Here is a 23,345-nt window from a genome sequence, read left to right on the forward strand (position 1 = left end):
CAGCACAAATTGCAGGTACCATGGCACAGAACAGGAGGAGCTGAGCAGATGACATACATGCAATACAGTACAATCTGCAGGTACCATGCTACAGAGCAGGAGGAGCTGGGCAGATGATACATATGCAATACAGTACAATCTGCAGGCACCATGCTACAGAGCAGGAGGAGCTGAGCAGATGATACATATACAATACAATCTGCAGGTATCATGGTATGGAACAGGAGAAGCCCAGCAGTACCCTGGGCAGATCATATATATACTGTACAGCAGTGGTCTCCAACCCGCGGGGAGTTGTACTTTTGCAACATCTGGAGGTCTGCATATAGCATGAAACAGCAAAAAGAGCTAAGCAGATCATATGTGCAATGCAGAACAACCTGCAGACAGCATGACCCTGGTGGAGGAACTGAGCAGAGCACCCACACACAACATAGCACAATCAGCAGGCAGCCTGTCCCTTCTGGAGGAACTGAGTAACACGCAGAATACAGCCCGATCTGCTGACAGCATGTTGCAGAGCAGGGCTAGCAGACAGAGAACCTGAGTAAATCGTGCGCACCATGCGGTGGCTGGAGGAACGCACGGAGGAAGCAGAGCTCCGTACATGAGCCACCCCCACCTGTAACTAATACAAAATGAGACTGGCATAAAGAATGCGAGGAGGCAGGAATTGCTGAGTGGTAGCCAAACCTTAACAAGCCTACCGGAACCCTCAGAAGCAGAGCCGGAATCCTGCACTACCACGCTGACATGGAGAAATGTCAGCGAGCCACGGCCGCATGACATCACAAGAATGAGACCTGCGACGATAGTGGAGAGCAACAGGCCGTATTTATGGTGAGCCTTCGCCCCTCCCACAAACACAGGCTGACAATCATCCTTAAATGGTCACTCTCATTAAAACTAATTTCTGCTATTGCACTCCTTATGGTAAATAAAAAAGATTTCTAATATACTGAAGCTTTCTATGTTTTATTTGTGCTTAAAAAAACTCAAGAGCTCATTTTCCTCCATCTTATACACAGACTTAGGACCGAAGTCCAAACACAGGAAGTGCAGCCTGGAGTGCTAAGGGGGTGTGTCCAACCAACAGCATATGGCAGTTAGGTGTGAGAGGAGCTATGATTGGATGAGGCTGGGCACCCCCCCCCCCCTCAGCACTCCAGGCTGCACTTTCTGTGTTTGGACTTCGGTCCTAAGTCTGTGTATGAGATGGGGGAAAATGTGCTCTTGAGCTTTTAAGCACAAATAAAACCATAGAAAACTTCATTTTTTTTTTTTAAACAAAGTATATTAGAAATCTTTTTTATTTACCATAAGGAGTGCAATAGCAGAAATTAGTTTTAATGAGAGTGACCATTTAAGGATGATTGTCAGCCTTTTTTTAAACAAAGTATATTATAAATATTTTTTATTTACCATAAGGATTGCAATAGCAAAAATTTATTTTAATGGGAGTTACCCTTTAACTATCTGGAGAGCAGCAGGCCGTATTTGGTGAGCCTCTGCCTCTCCCACAAACACAGGCTATATATAGTGGTCTCAAACTGCAGCCCTCCAGCTGTTGCAAAACTACATATTCCAGCATGCCCAAACAGCAAACAGCTGTCTGGGCATGCTGGGAGTTGTAGTTTTTCAACATCTGGAGGGCTACAGTCTCAGACTGTAGCCCTCCAGATGTTGCTAGGCAACTTACCGGCTTCCGTAGGATCCAGGGAGCCGTCCTCTTCTGCCGCCCGCGCCAATCTCCGTCGCCCGCAGCCTCCGGAGGGGTAAGTGGACCTTCAGTCCCCATCGTTTTCCCCGTCCTGCCCCGCCTATTGTGGGTGGGCAGGACGGGGAAAACAAAAGTAAACCCCTCCGCCCCTGATCTGCTATTGGTGGTCGCGTCTAGACCACCAATAGCAGAGATAGGAGGGGTGGCACCCCTGCCACCTCACTCCTATCGCTGTAGGGGGATCGTAGTTGTCTTAGACAACCGCGATCCCCCTTCTATTCCGGGTCACCATAGACCCGTAATGACCCGGAATCGGCGCAAATCGCAAGTGTGAATTCACTTGCGATTTGTGCCGATCGCCGACGTGGGGGGGGTCTAATGACCCCCCTGGGCATTTGCACGGGGTGCCTGCTGATAGATATCAGCAGTCACTCCGGCCCGGTCCCCACCCGGCGCACGGCGGGGACCGAAATTCCCACGGGCGTATGGATACGCCCTTCGTCCTTAAGTACCAGGACGCAAGGGCGTATGCATACGCCCTTCGTCCCCAACGGGTTAAGCAGAGTACCATTTTCAAGCAATATGGGGAAGCAAAAGGAGTCCCACAGACATCAAGGTGTAGAGTCCTCCAGAGTCTTAGAACTGTGCATAAACCTTCATCCACCACTAACCAATGCTAACAAGCAGAAACGGCTGCATTGGGCAGAAAAATACATGAAGACTAATTTTCAAACAGTCCTGTTCACTGATGAGTGCCGTGCAACCCTGGATGGTCCAGATGGATGGAGTAGTGGATGGTTGGTGGATGGCCACCCTGTTCCAACAAGGCTGCAACATTAGCAAGGCGGTGGTGGAGTCATGTTTTGGGCTGGTATCATGGGAAGAGAGGTTGTCAGCCCCTTTAGGATCCCCGAAGGTATAAAGATGACCTCTGCAAAGTATGTGGAGTTTCTGACTGACCACTTTCTTCCCTGGTACAGAAGGAAGAATTATGCTTCCCTTAATAAAATCATCTTCATGCATGATAATGCACCAACTCGTGCTTCAAAGCATACTTCTGCATCAATGGCTGCTATGGGGATAAAGGGAGAGAAGGTCATGGTGTAGCCTTCATCCTCCCCTGACCTCAATCCTATGACCTCATTCCTATTGAAAAATTTTGGAGCATCCTCAAGCAAAAGATCAATAAAATTTGAATTGTACTCTTAATAGTTAATGACATGAGAATTATGCTGACTGTTATTTACATCAATTATTTAGGTACCGTATTTTTCGTCCTATAGGACGCACCGGCGTATAAGACGCACCCAATTTTTAGGGGCAAAATCTTAAAAAATAAAGATTTTGAACCCAATAGTGGTCTTCAACCTGCGGACCTACAGATGTTGCAAAACTACAACTCCCAGCATGCCCGGACAGCCGTTGGCTGTCTGGGCATGCTGGGAGTTGTAGTTTTGCAACATTTGGAGGTCCGCAGATTGAAGACCACTGCAGGAGGAGGTAATACTCACTTGTCCCCGCCGCTCCGGACCCGTCACCGCTGCCCTGGATGTCGCTCCATCACTGTCGCTGTGTCCCCATCGCTCTGGAACGTCTCTGCTGCCGGCCGAGTATCCTCGCTCTCCGTTGCCGCCATCGCGTCGTTACGCACGCCGACGCACGTACGCGACAACGTGATGGCGAGGAAGGAGAGCGCCGGCCATACAGGGGATCCCTGAACGGAGAAGACACCGAGGAGGCAGGTAAGGTCCCCCCCGGTGTCCTGTAAGCACTAACCCGGCTATTCAGTCGGGCTGTCCGGGACCGCCGCGGTGAAATCACGGCAGTCCGGAACAGCCCGACTGAACAGCCGGGTTAGTGTCACTTTCCCTTCAGACGCGGCGGTCAGCTTTGATCGCCGCATCTGAAGGGTTAATACAGGGCATCACCGCGATCGGTGATGTCCTGTATTAGCCGCGGGTCCCGGCCGTTGATGGCCGCAGGGACCGCCGCGATAGGGGTGTATTCGCCGTATAAGACGCACCGACTTTTTCCCCCCAGTTTTGGGGAAGAAAAAGTGCGTCTTATACGGCGAAAAATACGGTAAATGAGAAAAATATCATTTGCAGAATAATTTGGAACAGGGTGTATAGGTGTCACTTATCAGTGTTATCCTGACTGTGATAACAAGACTAGAATATCATTTTATTTTATAGATATGGAATATGGAAGTATAAAAAAAACATCACCAACATTTCATAAAACATATGTTACTATAAAAGCTTTAACACTAGGTCATTTACTGATAACACATTTCCTCTACAGTGTTGTCTGGATCTTTATACTATATACTAGGTGTAACCAGTCAAAGACAGTGGCTGGAGGCAGAAGTATAAAGATAAGGCGGGCTTTACATGGGTGTGTACACTGGACCAATGAACACTAGAAGGTGTGTTAAGCACAGTAAAAACCTGATGCCCAGTGTTAAGCGTACATTTTGTGACTAGGCACTGAAAAGGAAGAGCAAGGTAAGTTGTTTGTGGTGCAGGGGATGGAGTATGCCGCTCATACAGTAATGGACTCTCTCAGAGGGAGCATTGCATGCTGGCCGTGTTTAGACTGGGGTACTTTGGGTCTAGTGATTGTCTTATAAATGTACTTACTGTCAGGCATTATATATTTCTTACATCAGTTTTTTTGTGGTATCCAGCGGGGGTATATTTCTGAGGGCAACGTGACAGATACCTCCACTGTATAGCTATGAAAAAAAGAAGTATCCCCCATACATAGACTCCATGTTAATAAAAAATAAAAAAGTATACAGAGTGGTGTACTTAATGGACTCTGTCGAGTGTTTGGGGTCTATATTGGTCAGGAGATTTCTGGAGGCATACAGCAAACAGACTCCACAAATGTGGTGTTAAAGAGCCTGACTTGGAGTGGACCTGTAACTTCCCTGGACAGATCCTCTCAGCAGTCACTTGTGAGTTAGCAGAAAGACGTGTGCACAGCTGCAGGGCGCGGCCGCAACTTGTCTCTCTGGATCAGTCTGTACAGGTTGCTGAATACCTGGAGGGGCTCACATACATGAGGACGTTACAGTGTGACTGGCCTGCTTGACTGACCCACACATTAACTTTCACCTTGTTTTACATAATTATTCTGCAGCTGTGGTGACTGCTGGGTGTTGTAGTCTTTATAGCTAAAGACTCAAACTGCAGATCATACTTTTTACAAGTTAGGCTAAGTTTCCACTTGGTTTTTTTTTCTGCCAGTTTTTGGAATACTGCCACTGCAGCTTTTGAGACAAAGCCAGAAGTGGATCCATAAGGGAGGAGAAGTATAAGTCTTTCCTATATATGTCCTATTCCTTTTTAATACATTTCTGGCTTTGGCTCAAAAATTGCAGTGGCAGAAATCCAAAAACTGCCAGAAAAAAAACCAAGTGGAAACTTAGCCTTATAGTGTAATAAGTTATTTAATTGTGGTTGGGACATCCATATAAGATATATAAAAATAAAAAAAAACTAGTCCCCAGAAGCCACTATATAAGCCCTGACTTGTCGTATGTATGCTCCATTTCCATAGAATTCCCTTTACACAATGACAAATGTAAGGATCCCCGTCCTCAATGGCTGCACCCCCATGATCTGACACTTATCCCTAATGCTCTGAATAAGGGATAAGTGTTTTAACTTGGAATACCCCTTACCGCTGCTTTAAAATAGTCATAGTAACTCAATCCAATGTACTCAATCTAACATGGTACCCCTATATCCTGTCCCCCTTTCTACCTGTCTAATAAGCACTGTGCCCTCTTTGAGGGTTGTTTTCAAAATGTTTAATAAAAGCATGTTAACAATAAGGGCGTAGTACAGAACTTCGTGCCAAGAACAATGTTGGAACCCACTAGTATAAAGCAGGAAATTAATTCCAAAAGTTTTTTAGTTTTTTTTAAAGATTTTCCTGTTTATTCCTAAAGGATCCAATCCCATTCTTGCCACTCAATATACTGCTGCTGCATAGAGCTGTACTACACCATCAAAAAGAAGTCTAAGGCCAATTTTACACATGCACAAATCGCAGATCGATCATGGGTCTAAACACCGGAACTAACCGGGTCTCAATTCCAGATTTCCATTGTCCATAGGCTTAGTTAACAATAAAGATTGCAGTGTAAATTCAGTGCACAGACAGATCACTCCCATCACATTTCCTTTAAAAGGGGTACTCCAGATAGCAAAATGTATTCATATTTGTCCCTTTAAGGCGAGATCAACTGTATTGTAATATACACTTATTGGGAGATTTATCAAAACCTGTGTAGAGGAGGAGTGGTGCAGTTGCCCATTGCAACCAATCAGATTTATTTTTTCATTTTTCTCAAGGCCTCTAAAAAATGAAAGAAGCTATCTGATTGGTTGTTCTGGGCAACTGCACCACTTTACTTCCACATAGGTTTTGGTAAATGTCCCCCTTATTACCTGTGCTGGGCCGTTTACCATGTTGGAATATGCTGTGACAGGCAGGAAGTGAAGAAAAACCTTCCATCGTCTTTCCACTTTGTCTCCTCTTTACCCTCACCCAACAGAGACTGAGATCCTTGTTTTGCAAGCCACGTCCCTTTCTAGCAGCATACCTACAAGCCATGCCCCCTTTATAGCATTGTCCAGCCAAGCCATATCAGCCTCTATCATAGCTACTTAAGCCACTCCCCCTTCTGACATTATACTAGCAAGCCACTCCCCTTCTGACATTATATTCGCAAGCCACTCCCCTTTTGACATTATGCTAGCAAGCCACTCCCCCTTCTGACAATGCTAGCAAGCCACTCCCCCTTCTGACAATATGCTAGCAAGCCACTCCCCTTCTGACAATATGCTAGCAAGCCACTCCCCCTTCTGCCATTATACTAGCAAGCCACTCCCCCATCTGACACTATTCTAACAAGCCACTCCCCCTTCTGACATTCTAGCAAGCCACACTCCCTTTCACTGAAAGAATAAGATCATTTATTCAGCATCAAAACTAACTTTAGTGCTAAAATTCCAAAGTGTGCAGAAAAATCCCATTGCCAACAATAGGATTCTGCTGCATCAGAATTTCTGAGTGGACTTTCAAAGCGGAATTCCTCTCAGAAATTCTGTAGTGTAAACCTAGCCTAAAGCTACTCACACACAAAGCTGGTTTGCTGCAATTTTCTTAATTAAAAGTACAGTAAACCTGAAGCAGAAAATAGACTCCAAATTGTGCACATTTGCCGATGTGGATATAGTTGCGAAATGTAAATATAATACAATGACATACATATACGTCAGGGTCGGGTAAGCGGAAATCAGCAGCTGACATTGACGGTTATGACGGACATCGGAGATCGCTCCTATGTCCATCATTTAACTGAGTAAACACTCTGATCTTTGCAGATTACAGCATTTAAACATTAAATGCCGCTATTCCTTGGTGTCTTGTGGTCCCAACAACTTGCCCCCTTCCTGCAATGTAATCACGGGGTGACGATAGGTTGTATAGGAAGCCCGGGGCCTTACCTCTGCTCCTCACGTTTCCCTGGCTCTGTGATTGCTGAAGACTGCCTTAGGCAGCCCTTAACAATCGAGCGCAGATAGGATAGATCAATGGAATGCAGTAGCAAAAAATTTACACCATTCTAGTATCGTCTTATACTTAATTGTCCGAACTATTACATTTCTTATTACGTACAGCCAATGGTGTAAATACAAAAACATTCCAAACACCATAATTGCTGATTTTTGGTCACAAGACATCCTAGAAGAAAAGGCTTAAAAAGTGATCAAAAAGCCACACCTACACAAAAGTAGGTGGAAATATTAAAAAGTTATAGGGGTCAGAACATGGCAATGAACAAAGTATTTTTTTTTTTCAAGTTTTCAATTTTTTTTTAACCATAAAACAAAACAAAAGTTATCCACGTTTGGTATTATTGGAATCGTATTGACCCATACAATAAAGCTTGCACGTTTTACCGTATTGCAAACTTTGAAAAAATTGCCCCACAAAAACACAATTTTTTTCTGGCTTCATAATACATTCTATGATAGAATAAAAAAAAAAATACAACTTGTCCTGCAAAACATAAGCCCTAATACAACTTTGTCAGTGAAAAAATAAAAAAAGTTATGGGCCTTAGAAGGTGAGGAGGAAAAAACATGAGCCAGAAAAAAAAAATTTGCTGGGTCATGAAGGGGTTAAAATTAATAGCTTTAAACTTTGCTGCAGCATTTGCAGTGTTAACCCACACACCATGCTATGCTGTGTTGTTTTTCTAGTGACAATGGCCGATAAACCTGATGTGTCAGAGGTGGAGAAATTTGATCGCAAGAAACTCCGTAAAACTAGCACAGAAGAAAAGAATTCACTGCCTACACTGGAGGGTGAGTATATATGTGTATATAAGTTGTCTTCAGTAAAATACTGCTTCATTTATCTGACTGTTATGGCCTATTTATTTTCCTGACCACAATGGGGAAGATTTATCATTGTTGTCTTTAGGAAGTATGTTTTAGGGGGGTACTCCACTGGCTGTGGTCGGCCACGCCCCCCGTGATGTTATGGCCCCTCAATGCAAGTCTATGGGAGGGGGTGTGACAACTGAGACATGAATGGAGGGGGTGTGTGACTTCATGAGGGGGCGTGGCGTTACGTCAATTCTCCAGTCCTGGAAACAGAGAGCTTTCCCAGACTTTGGCAGGATAACCCCTTTAACATACCCAATCCCTTTGTTTTCAGGGAGATAAGCTAGCACTAAAAGTTATCTGGCAGCAGCTTTGTCCCTGATAAATAAGCATGCATATGTATATAGGGAATCGGGAGAGATAGCTGACAGGCAAACAAATGTTCAGCCAACACCTTGACATTTATCGTGGGCCAAAAACAGTAATGGCACTTCTCGGGCTTTTGGCTAAGATCAAGTGTAGTATCTGTTCTTATCAGTTTTATCGGTTGATCAGACACCATCGATGTATGACTGGTGAGGACGGGTGCTGCATGGAGGGGGCAAGGGTACCGGGGCGTTCCAAGGCTGGTTTTCAATGGAATCAGCTCAACGGCTGCCCTGATGTGACCTGCTTCCTTGGGTCTCGCCATGAGGCTGAGAGGGTCTTGAGCCGAGGTACTTTTGTGCCTCGGGGAGTGGTGACCTCGGGGAGTGGTTAGAGGATGGGCTCACTGAGTGGAAGCACTTGTACCATATCTCTACACCTTGTGGCACTCCCCTCTAGATTCCCGGACTTCTGGCTAGGATCGGAGATATTTTTATAGATCCGGCCTAATGTCCGGGCAGTAAACATGACACATTCACTTTATTTATTTTTGTCACGGTCACTTTTTGCGTGTTGTGTGTCCACAGGATTGTTAGGATGCAGTAGCCCTTCTGGGTGTCCCTCCTGGCGGTCTAGGGGAGGTGTGTGTTGCCCTCAGGTTCTGCACCTCCCTGCAAAAACCCCGGGTACTCCTGCATGGGCAGGGTACCAACCGTTTATGGCTCTGTGGGCAGATACCTTGGCTAATGCCAAGGGGGATGCCGGGAGCATTTGTGGTCCCTTAGTAGTTTTGTCGAAAAGGGACATCGAACCTGGAACCTTGTAGGTACCTTTTGGTCCGGAGGAGAAGGGTAAGGTTTGTTGGGGGGCCTCTCTCCTATAGGAGAAGGGCTTGTGATAGACCATATCCTCTGTGCGCGTTTTTTTAGTGTAAAAAGTTTTACACTTTTTCTTGCACTTTGGGTGATTCGAGATCACGTTCCTTGGAAAGAAAATAAAAAACAGTAATGTCAATTTACTGAGCTGTGCAGGACATGCAGAAACCAAACTAGCACCTTCCAGGTGAGGTGAGAGTTGACCACTGATATATGTACATTGATAAAAAAAAAAAAAAAAACCTTTGTTAACTGTTTAATTCTCAAAATTAATGGGATAAGCTGTTATCAATACTGTAACACAGGTTCTTGCTATGAATACTGGTGTAATATGATAACATTAACATTGTGCCAAGCTGTCCATTTTGCTTTATTTACAAGCCCCTAGCCCAGTGTTTCCCAACCAGGGTGTTGCAAAACTACAACTCCCAGCATGCCCGGACAGCCTTTTCAGTATTTCCCAACCAGGGTGCCTCCAGCTGTTGCAAAACTACAACTCCCTAGCCTCTAGCTCGCATTGTTCTGTGATGTATTTCCACCAGGTGCTAAATCTGCATTGTGTTCTATTATTATTTTAGCAAATGTCTAATATATTGTTTTATCTATTTTCAGATATTAAAAAGGAAAAAGAAGAATGTAAAAAATCCTAAAATAACATGACTCTTCACCTGTTATCACTATCCTACTAACTTGGTTGGCTGTAAACAAGAAACATCATCTGCCAATAATGACTGCTCTGTAAACTTCAAGCTTACTTTTTTGAGAATAAAATTTTTTATATTCCACTTTTAAGCAGTTTTTCAGTGTTTTTATTATCCTAATGTGGTTTCCAGCTGACTGTTCCTCATACTAGTGAAGGTGAGAACCCATTCAAAGCCTCCATAGCACATTACAGAAAAAGTTGGTTGAACCTTCTGATTTCAGCAACACATCTGACCCTCCCTGACAAATGAGGTTAGTGGAGAAGAGGATCAAGCAAGCTGAATTTCAACTGCCCGATCCTTTTGAACTATCTGCATGGCTGGGTCAAGCAGCCATTTGTTTAAAATGGAGAGAAGGTGGATACGTTGCTTCCAAACTCTTTTTGGCAGTGCCTTATCTTCCCAAGAACAAAACACTAAATTACTCACACTGAAAGCACATAACACGTGACCGGGAAGGGAAATGATTCACAGTGGGGAAGATTTACCATTGCCTTCCTGACATTGTATTGGCTGTATAGTTGTTCTTTTTGCAAAATATTTAGCACAACTTCAAAACAGACACTTTCTGCAAAATTGACTGTGAAATACAGTGCAGTTGCAGTGGAAGATATTTACCATGTGTGCCTTTATGAAAAATGCTAAAGAAAAAGACTAACCACAAACTGTATTACACATGCACACCCAAATAATACTAATGACTGTGGATATATAAAATATAATATTTTATTATAAAGTAGCCGTCACATACAAAACAGACATTTAAAAAGAATTAAAAGTGCCCTGAACCAGGGACACCAAGACACACACTGGAGGGGGCAAGGCGCTCTCCCTCCTGGAGCACGGCCAATTTTAAGTAAGATGGAAATCAAAATACAGCATAAAGTAAATAACATTGGTATCAAAAATGTTGCACAACAACAATGCTATAATATCCCCTGGCAACCTGTATAACAAAGTAGGTAATGAGCATGAGATAGCTAAAATAGCAACAAGGTGGATACAGTGGTCCCTCAACATACTATGGTAATCCGTTCCAAATGAACCATCGTTTGTTGAAACCATCGTATGTTGAGGGATCCGTGCAATGTAAAGTATAGGAAGTTGTACTCACGTGTCCCCGCCTCTCCGGACCATCACCGCTCGTCACCGCTGCCCTGGATGTCGCCGTCCATCACTGTGGCCGCGTCCCCGACGCTCCAGACAGTCTCTGCTGGCCGGGAACGTTGCTCTCACGTCGCCACATCACGTCGCTACGCACGCCGCTCCTATTGGATGACGGGACAGCATGCGCGGCGACGTGATGACGACGATGGAGAGCGCCGGCGATGCAGGGAATCCCGAAGAGGACGGTCCGGAGCCCCGAGGACAGGTAGGAGACCATCACCGGAGCACACGGGGCACCATAAACGGCTATCCGGCGGCATCTGAAGAAGTCTGCGCTGCCGGATAGCTGTTTATGCGATGGCCCCGACATACAAAAGCATCATATGTTGATGCTGCCTTCAACATGCGATGGCCTCTGAGAGGCCATCGTATGTTGAAGTGATCATATGTCGGGGCCATCGTAGGTTGGGGGGGGTCACTGTACTAGCAGTGTGAAAGTAAAATGCATTAAAATATGGGAAACCTCTATCAATCAAACAGTCCATGCGATGTGATAAATTAATATGGATCAGCCTATGCTCCACATGACCCCACGCGTTCCGTTTCTCACGGCAACTTCCTCTCCTATTTACTTTTTTATGGTGCTTTATGATTTCCATGTTGCTGAAAATTTGCCGTGCTCCAGGAGGGAGAGCGCCTTGCCCCCTCCAGTGTGTGTCTTGGTGTCCCTGGTTCAGGGCACTTTTAATTTGTTTTTAAATGTCTGTTTTGTGTGTGACGGCTACTTTATAATGAAATATTGCATTTTATATTACCACAGTCATTAGTATTAATTGGGTATGCATGTGTAATACAGTTTGTGGTTAATCTTTTTTCTTTTGCATGGTTAGTTATGCATTCTGTCTGCACCCCCCCCCCCCCCACTTCTATAGTCATTGCCTTTATGAAAAAGGCGCAATAAAAGTGTGCAAACGTTTAAAAAAAAAAAAAAAAAGCTGATTCATGTCTGCCTTGCCCTAGAAAAGTGACACCCTAAAGCAAGTTCTGAGGTGATTTTTCTTTTGCCCAAAATTTATTAAAGTCTGTGCACCTTGTGGATAAATTTGGTGCAAGTAAGCCAAACTGCAAGAAAGAGAAGGCAGGGGGGATGACTGCACACAGCCACAAATGAGAAATCTCCCCCAGTGTGTTCACTCATTCAGGTTTTTAACAGCAATTATTAAGTACAAAAGGGATCGTAAATTAAAGACAAGCATACAGGAAAGACTGAGACCTCCTTAGGGCCGGACTGGCCTATCAGGATACCGGAAAAAATTCCTGGTAGGCCTCCCGTCCTGCGGGCAGCAGCCCACAGAGCGGCACACCCACTAGCACACAAGGTCCTGACGTTAGTATCACGACCTTGTGTGCAGAGGCCGTAGAGTGGTGGAGCTAAGAGCTAAGAGCTCCCGGCCCCACATGAGCCCTATAGGAAGGTAAGATGTTTGTTTCATTTTACAAACATTGTCACAAAAGGGGAGGGAGCCTACCTGCCTGCCTATCTACCCTAAAGGGGGGTGGAAGCCTACCTGCCTGACTTCCTACCTACTCTGAAGAAGGGGAGGTGTACCTGCCTAACTTCCTACCTACTCTAAAGGGGGGGGGGGAGCCTGCCTACCTACCTACCTAATATAAAGGGAGGAGGGCAGATTAGCCTGCTTACCTAGCTAATACATAGGAAAGGGTATCTACCTGGCTAATATGGAGGGGGGGGGGAAGCCTGCTTACCTACCTAGTTAATATAAGGGGGGGGGGGGGGTAAGCCTACATACCTAATATAAAGGGGATGGGATCTAGCTAATATGAAGAGAGATGGGGAATTTACTTAGCTTATATGGAAGGAGCTAATTTGGGGGCCTGGGGGGGGGGCTTTACTGTATGAGAGAGGGAGGCCTAACTGCCATATGTGGGAATGGAGTCAACCTAACAGCCACATGTGGGAACAGAGGGGGCCTTTCTGTTATATGGGGGCACAGAGGGGGCCTAACTGCTATATGCGGGCACAGAGAAGGCTTAAGTGCTATATGGGGCACTATTACTATGTAAGGCAATAGTGATATGGTGTATATTGAGGGGAGGATGGCACTGAAGTGATGAGACTAAAATGTTTGTCTTGCAGGTTCTGTGGAGACAAGTCTTGGCCAGTCTTGGTCTGTAAAGGCAAATTCACAGGGGGTGTTAAATCTTCCTTTTTGTCCTCCAATAGTGCCTGGGGGCAACGTAGACCTCTTCCAAACATAGGTCATGGAAGAAGTAAGGGCCCTAATTTATGCTACGGTTAGCGCTGGACAACCTCAGTAGCAGAGATAATATAGTGATTAAGAAGTCTGATGAAGGCAGTAATATCATTATCATTATTCTGGAGAGGCTCAGCTCCAGTTGGGCAATGCAGACACCTATGTTAGATTGCGGAGGAACCCGGTACCAAAGATTAAGTCTACCTTGCAGACTCTGTTAAGAAAGTTTGTTGAAAAGGGGGTCATTTCTAGGAGTGAGGCAGAAAGGTTGATTCCATCCTTCCCTTCTATTACCCACTGGTACTTCCTGCCGAAGGTCCATAAGACTCTGAGCTCCGTACATAGCAAGTTTTGAAAGTAAAAAAGGTGAATTATACTCACCGATAATTTGTTTTCTGGGAAGTCTCCACGACAGCACCCTGAGATTGCCTCCGCCTGATTGGACAGGGAAAAACACTGAGGTTAAAAGACCCTCCCCTTCCTCTCCCCTCCAGTGTATTTATAAAGAACACCGAGTAGAAAAGGAAAAAAAGTGGCAATTAAAAACCAGCACAAAAACTATCACCAAGGGTGGGATGTATAGATGCTGTCGTGGAGACTTCCCAGAAAACAAATTATCGGTGAGTATAATTCACCTTTTCTCTAGTCATCTCCACGACAGAACCCTGAGAAATACCAAAGAATTATTAGGGAGGGACCACAGCACCTAGGACCTTACATCCAAATGCCATTACGTCAAGTCTATAGTGTTTGGAAAAGGTATGCAATCTTTTCCAAGTAGCAGCTTTGCATATCTGTTCCACTGAGGCTGAAGCTTTTTCTGCCCAAGAGGAGGATACTGCACGAGTTGAATGAGCCCTAATCCCTGAGGGTGGATCCTTCCCGCTAGCTGTGTAGGATTCTGAGATGGCTAAACGAATCCACCTAGAGATAGAGCTTTTAGAGGCCTTCTTGCCTCTATTAGGACCTGCACATTTTACAAACAGGTTCTTATCCTTCCTGTAGGTACTGGTAACTTGTATGTAGTTAAGGACAGCTCTCCTGACATCCAAAAAACTGAAGGATTGCTCCTGCTCATTGTTAGGATGAGCACAAAAAGACGGGATAACAATATCCTGGGATCTGTGGAAGGAAGAAGCAACTTTTGGAATAAAATTTGGGTCTAGTTGAAAAATAATCTTATCCTCTAATACTAGAAATAAGGTTATAGAATGGAAAGAGCCTGGATTTCACTAACCCTTCAGGCTGAAGTGATGGCTACAAGGAATACTGTTTTAATGGTAAGAAATTTTAAGGAAATAGAGTCAAAAGTTTCAAAAGGAACAGGAAACAGAAAAAAAAAACGGTGCACACCTCGTGCAGGTAAACCCAAAATTTTGATGGTCACAATTGAGTAAGGATAACGGGGCCAATAGATTGGACCCTTACCTTGGTGGGTTATGCTGAGAGCATAACACCTAAATGCACATGTCTTAGAGAAGTGCAGCCTCCTGGTCCCTTCGATCAACCAGCGAAAATCGGCATGTACAAAGCAGGAACAGCGGTCATCGACCTCAGGCAAAATGGGACGTCAATATGGGGCGCAAACTTCAGGAAGGATATAATTCTTTTATTGGTGTAAAAAGGATGCAACGCTATAACATCAGAGCAATTCCAACCCAAACTGGGCTCTGTCAGGCCATGCATAGTAAAATCACAGTAGCTTATTTAAAGACAGAGTAGGAAGGTCTTCCAGGTCCGGTAATGTGCCGGTACCACGGGAAATTATTAAAAGTACATAAAAAAGATCAAACAATAAAAACAATTTAAAATTTCACATATAAAATGTGGAATCCATATTAAAAGCTTTAGTAGAGGAATATACATAGAAATTTATATAGCTGTAATAATACAAGCCCAACTCACACGTAGTAATGCAGTGACGTCATGTAAGCAGGTCGGAAACGGATCCAGCTAAAGATGTGATAGACAGATGTGGATCGTGCACAAGCGTACAAGAGTCTATGTGACATATGTAGAGATTGCGCATGCGTGAACAAGAAGGGCTAGGGTTACGCATATACGCATACGTGACAGAACAGTGGGCACAAAACCAGGGGATTGCAGAAGTAGAAAATGACAAGTAGTGGAAGCTACGGAGTGGGGTGAAGCTAAATGTTATGTTCTCTGATCTCGTTCAAACCATGAGGTGATAACATTTGCATCTTATATATCCAGTATATTTCTAGTCTCTTTAATTTCTCAAATACGGTTCCTGATATTGGCTGGGACAAAGTCAATGGGTGTAATTTTAATAGATGGTGCACTATCAGGGTGAATGAGAGCAATATGTTTTGACAGTCCATGGAGTCAAAATTTCTTTAATATTCAAACGATGCTGGTTGAGTCTTAAATGAAGAGGTCTTGTGGTACGGCCAATGAACTGTAGGATACAGTGAAGACATTAGATCATATAGATTACATGATCAGTAGAGCAAGTGAGCCGGTATTTAATTTCACAGATTTCTCCTGTAGTAGATGACACAAAATTAGTATTATTGTGGTTAATTTGTGAACAGCAAAGACACCGTGGTCTATTGCACTTGTAGCTTCCTTTTTCAAGTGGTCTCCCAAAGGGGTCCATGGGAAGGCTGTATATTTGCTGTTGGCATTTAACTTGGCTAGGTGCCAAAATTTAGGGACGCTGCTCTCCTAAAAACAGGATATGCCAGTGATTGCTGATAATATTCCTAATTTTTAGGGCGTCTCTGCTGTAGGTGGTAATGAGATTGGACGCGAATAGGTGTTCACTGGTAGATTTAGGTTCTTTTTTATTATTTTTGTAGAGGCAGTCTTTTTGTGAGAGTGCTTTAGTCCGATTAAAAGGCATGATTCCAAAATTTTTTAGGATAAATGTTTCTCCTGAAATCGACTTTGAAGAATTTTAGACTGGGTATTAAACTTTCAAAAGGAGCTTTAGTTAGAGCTAAGAGGCCCGTATTTAGATTCCAAGGAGGAAAGGAGTTTTTTATTCTGAGTCTTAGTCGATCTGTAGCCTTAATGAACCTAGACATATAGCTATCCTCTTCCAGTTTGGTCTGGAAGAGGGCACCTAGGGCTGAGACATGTACTCTAAGACTAGGTTCACACTACGGAATCTCTGGGCAGAATTTCTGCAGAGATTTAGCTGGCGGCAATAGGACCACATGGACTGCATTGCCGTCCCCAGACAGCAATGCATTTCTGGGTGGATCTTTTGGGAGAGCTACTCAGAAATGCAATGACATCTATGGGGACGGCAATGCAGTCCACACGGTCCTAGTGCCGCCGGCTCGATCTCCGGCAGAAATTCCACAGTGTGAACCTAGCCTAAGAGTGTTAGGAGAGAGACCCAGACCAAACCCATCTTGGAGAAAGTCAAGAATTTTTGTTATATTAGGAGAATCAAAAGAATAAAGATGACCCACACCAAGAGGCACATTTCTTTCACACCTTAGTGTACATTTTAGAAGTAGAAAGCTTACGATTTGCCAAGAGGGTATTGATCACTCTATCTGAGAATCCCTTCTTCTCTAGCAGGAACTTTTCAGAATCCATGATGATAGACTGAGGTTCTGAACCTGTCTGTGTAGGACTGGTCCCTGAGAGAGCAGGTCCTGGTGAGCAGGGAACATAACTGGCTTGTGTAGGCTCATGGACTGTAGTAGAGCAAACCATCCCCTCTTGGGCCAGAATGTAGCAACTAAGATCAGGGTACACTTCTCCCGTCTTAGCTTCTGAAGGACCCTGGGAATTACCGTAATAGGAGGGAAGGCATATGCCAGACTGAAGTCCCATGGCTGAGCTAAGGCATCTGTCGCTGCTGGATGGTCCCTTGGATTGAGGGAACAGAATGTTTCTGTTTTCCTGTTTTTTCTGGTGGCGAACAAGTCGATTTGGGGGATACCCCATCTCTCTGTTGTCAAGCTGAAAGCCCAGTCCGCAAGACACCATTCTCCCGGAACTAGGGTCTGTCTGCTGAGAAAGTCCGCCTGTAGGTTCCAGACTCCTCTGAGATGTACAGCTGTTCTGAATAAGATGGTCTCTTCTGCCCAATAATTTTTTTTGCCTGCTATTGATTGGAGATGGCTGTGTCTGGGACCCCCCTTGATAACGGATAAAGGATACTGCTGTGGTATTGTCTGAGTTAAGAAGAATGTGTCTGCCTCTGCAAGATGTTTCTAGGTGTTGGAGGGGCATCCATATGGCTAGAAGCTCCCTTAAGTTTGAGGATTCTTGAGCTAGAACAGTCCCCATCTGCCCTGAACTGTTTGATCCTCTGTGTGGGTCCCCCAACCCCACATGCTGGCATCTGTGGTAATGACTAGGGGATCTTCCTGAAACCAATAAACCCCCTGACTTAGGTTTTCTTGGGAGCACCACCAAACTAACACATTTTTTTATTTTTACAGGAATCAGTATATCCTTCTCCAAGGAAAATAGGGATTTGTCCCACACTGCTAGGAGCCATCTTTGCAGTGGTCTCGAGTGAAATTGGGCCCACCTCACTGACGGGATGCAAGACGTTAGGTGACCCAATACAGACATTGCATAATGGATTGAGCAAGACCTTTTTGCACAAAAGTCCGCTATTAGCTGCTGAATCTTCAACCTCTTTGCTGGTGGAAGGAAAGATTGTTGAAGATTCGAATTTAGGAGGACTTCTAAGAATGGTTTTTACTGGACTGGGAGAAAGATCGGATTTTTCTAAGTTGAGAAGCCAGCCTAGGTCCTGAAGAACATGAATGGTCCTGTGAATGTGGACCTGTAATCGAGAAACAGAATACGCCACCACCAGAATGTCGTCCAGATAGAGAATAATAATAATAATCGACTCCTTCCTCAGAAGGGACACCACCTCAGACATGAGTTTTGTAAATATGCAGGGGGCAGAAGAGAGCCCAAAGGGCAGGCAGACAAACTGGTAGTGACGGATTCTGCCCTCCCAGGAAACGGCAAACCTCAGAAATTGCTGAGATTCTTTGTGGATTGGAAGATGGTAATAGGCATCTTTCAAATCTACAGTTACCATTACTGAATTTTCCTTTATTAGAGCTACTGCTGATTTTACTGTTTCCATTTAGAATTTTCTGTACTTTAAAAATTTGTTCAGGGGTTTCAAATTTATTATGGTTCTGAACTTCCCACTTGTTTTTTTCACCACAAACAGGCGAGAGTAATGTCCCCGTTTGAGTTGGTGAGAGGGAACTTGGATTACCGCGCCCAATTTTAATAAATCTTGAACCCCTTGAAGAATCTGTGAGGAATGATTTAAGGTTAGAGCAATTACAAATTTTTGAGGAGGAGGGGAGGTAAATTCCACTATGTAGCCTTCCTGTATGATTTTCACAATCCAGGGATTAAAGCTTCCCAGTGGGGGGCATAGTTTCTTGGTATCGGATTCAGTCTGGGTGGGATTAAGAATGAATCTTCTACCTCTGCCACCCTTGCTATAAGTCTTTCCTTTTCCTCCTCTATAAGCCTGACCTGGTTGGCATAGGAGACAAAAAGGAGTCTTCTTTTTTTGGTTCTGCCTTCGCACGAGGAAACCCTTTTTTATTATCAGCTGCTTTAGCTAAGATGGAGTCTAACTCAGGACCAAACACAAACTGACCGTGAAAGGGAAGTGAGCATAACTTGGATTTTGATGCTTGATCCCCAGACCAGATTTTAACCATAATACCCATCTTGAGGAGTTGGATAATACGTGCAGATAATCTGACAGACTCGGCAGAAGCCTCTGATAAAAAGTTTGAGGCCATTTTGAGGAGAGGGAGAGACTCAAGAATTTGCTCACAGGGTGTATCCCCCTGAAGATGCAGATGTGGATAAGCTGCTTGATTTCCGTCATAAGGTCAGGGGTTTCCTCCCTAACTAAATTAGCCAAGCATCTCTTACAAACTGGCTTCTTTGAAGAAATAACAGTCATTATTACATAATAAACATTTCCTTTTAGTATGTTTAGGTTTGGAGACAGTAATATCCTTTTCTCCCTGAAATAAAAATAAGGGAGGAAAGGATCAGAAAAGAACAACCGTAGATAGGCTCTGGGAAAAACCACATAGCCCTCAGTACTCACGGATCCGGGATTCTGCAGCGTCTCACCCTCAGGGGCTTTCCCTGGAGTAGCCATCCCTGATTCTGGAAGCTCCATGCAGCAGCCTGAATGAAGCAGGAGACGCTAGACTAAGGCTCCTAAGGACCCTGTCTGCGCTCCGGAAGCGATCCCGTTTGAATTTGCCGGCCTCCAAATCCTATAGGGCAGGCTGGTCATGTGAAACTGCCCCCGCCGGAAGTGACGTAAGATGCCACGCACAGGACTGGGGATCCGGCTGGAACTGGCCCCACGATACCAGAAGTGAGGTCAGACGCCGGCTGGCACTTCTGGTATCTGGGATTGCTTCCACGGGACTGGAATGAAGGCCCCGTGCGACGCTGGAAAAAGGCAGTACGGTAGCGGAAGAGAAGCCGGCGCCCTGATCCGCTCCCTATCGCTCCTACTCTGCATAAGCCCGACCTGGATAGGGATAACATGTCTGATCACGGTGGTCCCGTCCCTGGGGACCCCAACAATCTTGCATTCGGCACCCACCTCTTTGAGCTGCACGCCACACTGCCAGCTCACAAACTGCCGGGTGCCGACCACGGGGGCCGGAGTATCCTGATGTCACGACTCCTCGCATAGACTTGCATAGCAGGGGTGACGTCACACGGGGCGGAGTCGTGACATCACGATACACCGGCCCCGTGGTCGGCACCCGGCAGTTAGTGAGCTGGCAGGCATGCTGGGCATTGTAGTTCTGCAACATCTGGCACTTCAGATTTGTAGTTTTGAAACATCTGTAGGGCCACTACACAGTGATCTTCAAACTGTACCCCTCCAGCTGTTGCATAACTACAACTCCCAGCATGCCCTTCAGCTGTAAATGCATGCTAGAAGTTGTAGTTTTGCAACAGCTGGAGACACACTGATGGAGAAACAAGTTAGGGTCTGTTACCTAACTCAGTGTTTCCCAACCCTAATGCCTCCTGCTGTTGGAAAACTACAACTCCCAGCATGCACTGACAGTGCATGCTGGGAGTTGTAGTTTTGTAACAGCTGGAGGTACACTGGTGTGGAAACACTGAGTTTGATAACAGACCCTAACTAGGTTTTTCCCCACCAGTGTGCCACCAGCTGTTGTAAAACTACAACACCCAGCTTGCATGGTCTGTTGGCGCATGCTGGGAGTTGTAGTTTTGCAACAGTTGGATGTTTGTACAGGGTACATTCACATGGGCGGGGGTTTACAGTGAGTTTCCCGCTGCCAGTTTATACTGCTGCCAATTTCCTGCCTCAGCTCAAACTCCCAGCAGGAAACTTGCTGTAAACCCCCATCCATGTGAATGTACCCTAAAAACACTACACTACACTACACTACACTTACACAAAATAACAGGTAAAACACTACATATACCTGCCTCCGTCCGTCTCCCGGCATCTCCTGCTCTGGTCTGAGATCGAGCAGACCAGAGCAGGAGATAGCCGATAATACTGATCAGTGCTATGTCCTATGATTAGCACTGAACAGTATTAGCAATTAAATGATTGCTATAGATCGTCCCCTATGGGGACATAAAAAGTGTAAAAAAAAATGTTGAAAAATGTAAAATCAAAAAGTAAAAAAAAAAAAAAAAAAAAGGTGAAAAATCCCCTCCCCCATTAAAAATGAAAATTGTCAGTTTTTCCCATTTTACCCCCAAAAAGCGTAAACATATTTTTTATAAACATATTTGGTATAGTCGTGTGCGTAAATTTTCAATCTATCAAAATATAATGTTAATGATCCCGTACGGTGAACGGCGTAAACGTAAAGAATAAAAGTCCAAAAATGTCACATTTTATTCCCAAAAAAATGAATAAAAAATTATCTAAAAGTTTTATATATGCAAATGTGGTATCAATAATAAGTACAGATGGCGGCGCAAAAAATGATCCCACATACCGCCCTATATAAAAAAAAATGAAAAAGTTATAGGTGGTCAAAATAGGGAAATTTTAGATTACTGATTTTGTACAAAAAGTTTTAGATTTTTTTTTAAGTGGTACAAAAATATAAAAGTATCTAGCCATGAGTATCATTTTAATCGTATTGACCCACAGAATTAAGAACACATGTAATTTCTACCGTAAAGTGGACAGTGTGAATACAAAACTCTCCAAAATGAGCAAAATTGTGGTTTTCATTTAAATTTCCTTCCTAAAAAAATATTTTTTTGGGGTCGCCGTACATTTTATGGTAAACTAAGAGGTTTCATTACAAATTACAATTGGTCATACAAATAACAAGCCCTTATATGGGTCTGTAGATGGAAATATAAAAGAGTTATGGATTTTAAAAGGCGAGGAGGAAAAAACGAAAACGCAAAAAAAATTGGCCTCGTCCTTAAGGTGAAAATGGGCTTGGTTCTTAAGGGGTTAAACTGTTGCCTTGAAACTCCGAAGTGAGAGAGCGCCATGCACATTTGAGGCCTAAATTAGGGATCTGCATAGGAGTACAGAAATACCCCATATGTGGACGTAAAATGCTCTGCGGACGCACAACAAGGCTCAGGAGTGAGAGCGCCATGTACATTTGAGGTGATTTGCACAGGGGTGGCTGATCGTTACAGCGGTTCTGACATAAACGCAAAAAATAAAATTGGGGAAATTACACCCCTCAAGGAACGTAACAAGGGGTATAGTGAGTCTTAACACCCCACAGGTGTTTGAAGAATTTTCGTTAAAGCTGGACGTGAAAATGAAAAATGTTATGCTGGTGTTGTCCCAAATGTTTTTTTTCACAAGGGGTAATAGAAGAAATGGGGTTACAAATTTTGGGGGCTTTTTTCCTGAGTATATAAATACCCCATGTGTGGACATAAAGTGCTCTGCGGGCGCACTACAATGCTCAGAAGAGAAGGAGCGCCATTGGGCTTTTGGAGAGAGAATGTAAATACACATGGCCTTCAATTTCAGACACAAAGCCCCCCCATAGTGCCAAAACAGTGGACCCTCCCCCCCCCCCAAATGTGACCCCATTTTGGAAACTACACACCTCACAGAATGTAATAAGGGGTACAGTGAGCATTTACACCCCACAGGTGTCTGACAAATTTTTTGAACGCCCCCTCCCATAGACTTGCATTGAGGGGGCGGGACGGGACGTCACACGGGGCGGAGTTGTGACATCACGATACTCCGTCCCCGTGCTCGGGAGGCAAAAGACTGAGAACCTCCAGCGCTTCCGGCAGTACTTACAGGTGGGTGCTGCATGCTAGATTGCGGGGGTCCGACGAAAATGTACCACAATCTCAGAATCAGAATAATTGGTAAAAGTATCTTAGAGTTATTAATGCTTAAAGTGACGGTGGTCAGAATTGCGAAAAAGGGCTGCGTCCTTAAGATGAAAATGAGCTGCGTCATTAAGGGGTTAAAGGATGGAGGGAGGAGGAAAAAAAGTCTAATCTAACACACAGCTCTGCTGCTTACACCTAACACACACAGCTCTGCTTCGTATCCTTAGTACACACACACACAGCTCTGCTTCGTATCCTTAATACACACACAGCTCTGCTTCATATCCTTAATACACACAAAGCTCTGTTTCGTATCCTTAATACACACACACACAGCTCTTCTTTGTATCCTTAGTACACACACACACAGCTCTGCTTCATATCCTTAATACACACACACAGCCCTGCTTCATATCCTTAATACACACATACAGCCCTGCTTCATATCCTTAATACACACACACACACAGCTCTGCTTCATATCCTTAATACACACACACAGCTCTGCTTCATATCCTTAATACACACACACACACACACAGCTCTGCTTCATA

At 44.4% G+C, this 23,345-nt stretch overlaps 1 protein-coding gene, 1 long non-coding RNA gene and 1 pseudogene across 3 annotated transcripts in view; 2 read left to right on the forward strand and 1 right to left on the reverse strand.

The window, feature by feature from the left end:
• The window catches only part of LOC130290438 (uncharacterized), a 48,316-nt gene that overhangs the window by 21,626 nt on the left and 3,345 nt on the right, over nucleotides 1–23,345 (reverse strand). The window lies entirely within an intron of this gene.
• LOC130290437 (thymosin beta-15A homolog) lies at nucleotides 562–10,115 on the forward strand. Of its 2 annotated transcripts, none has more exons than XM_056538070.1 (3): nucleotides 562–840; nucleotides 8,005–8,109; nucleotides 9,984–10,115. In XM_056538070.1, exons 2-3 carry the CDS (start codon nucleotides 8,010–8,012, stop codon nucleotides 10,019–10,021), a joined length of 138 nt encoding a protein of 45 aa, XP_056394045.1. In that variant the 5' UTR covers nucleotides 562–840; nucleotides 8,005–8,009; the 3' UTR covers nucleotides 10,022–10,115. The 2 variants fall into 2 exon arrangements, with proteins under 2 accessions (XP_056394045.1, XP_056394044.1); XM_056538069.1 differs by lacking the exon at nucleotides 562–840 and adding an exon at nucleotides 4,176–4,227.
• Nucleotides 8,623–8,700, forward strand: LOC130292156 (U2 spliceosomal RNA; annotated as a pseudogene).

Source organism: Hyla sarda, chromosome 9, assembly GCF_029499605.1.
Source record: "Hyla sarda isolate aHylSar1 chromosome 9, aHylSar1.hap1, whole genome shotgun sequence".
Lineage (NCBI taxonomy): Eukaryota > Metazoa > Chordata > Amphibia > Anura > Hylidae > Hyla > Hyla sarda.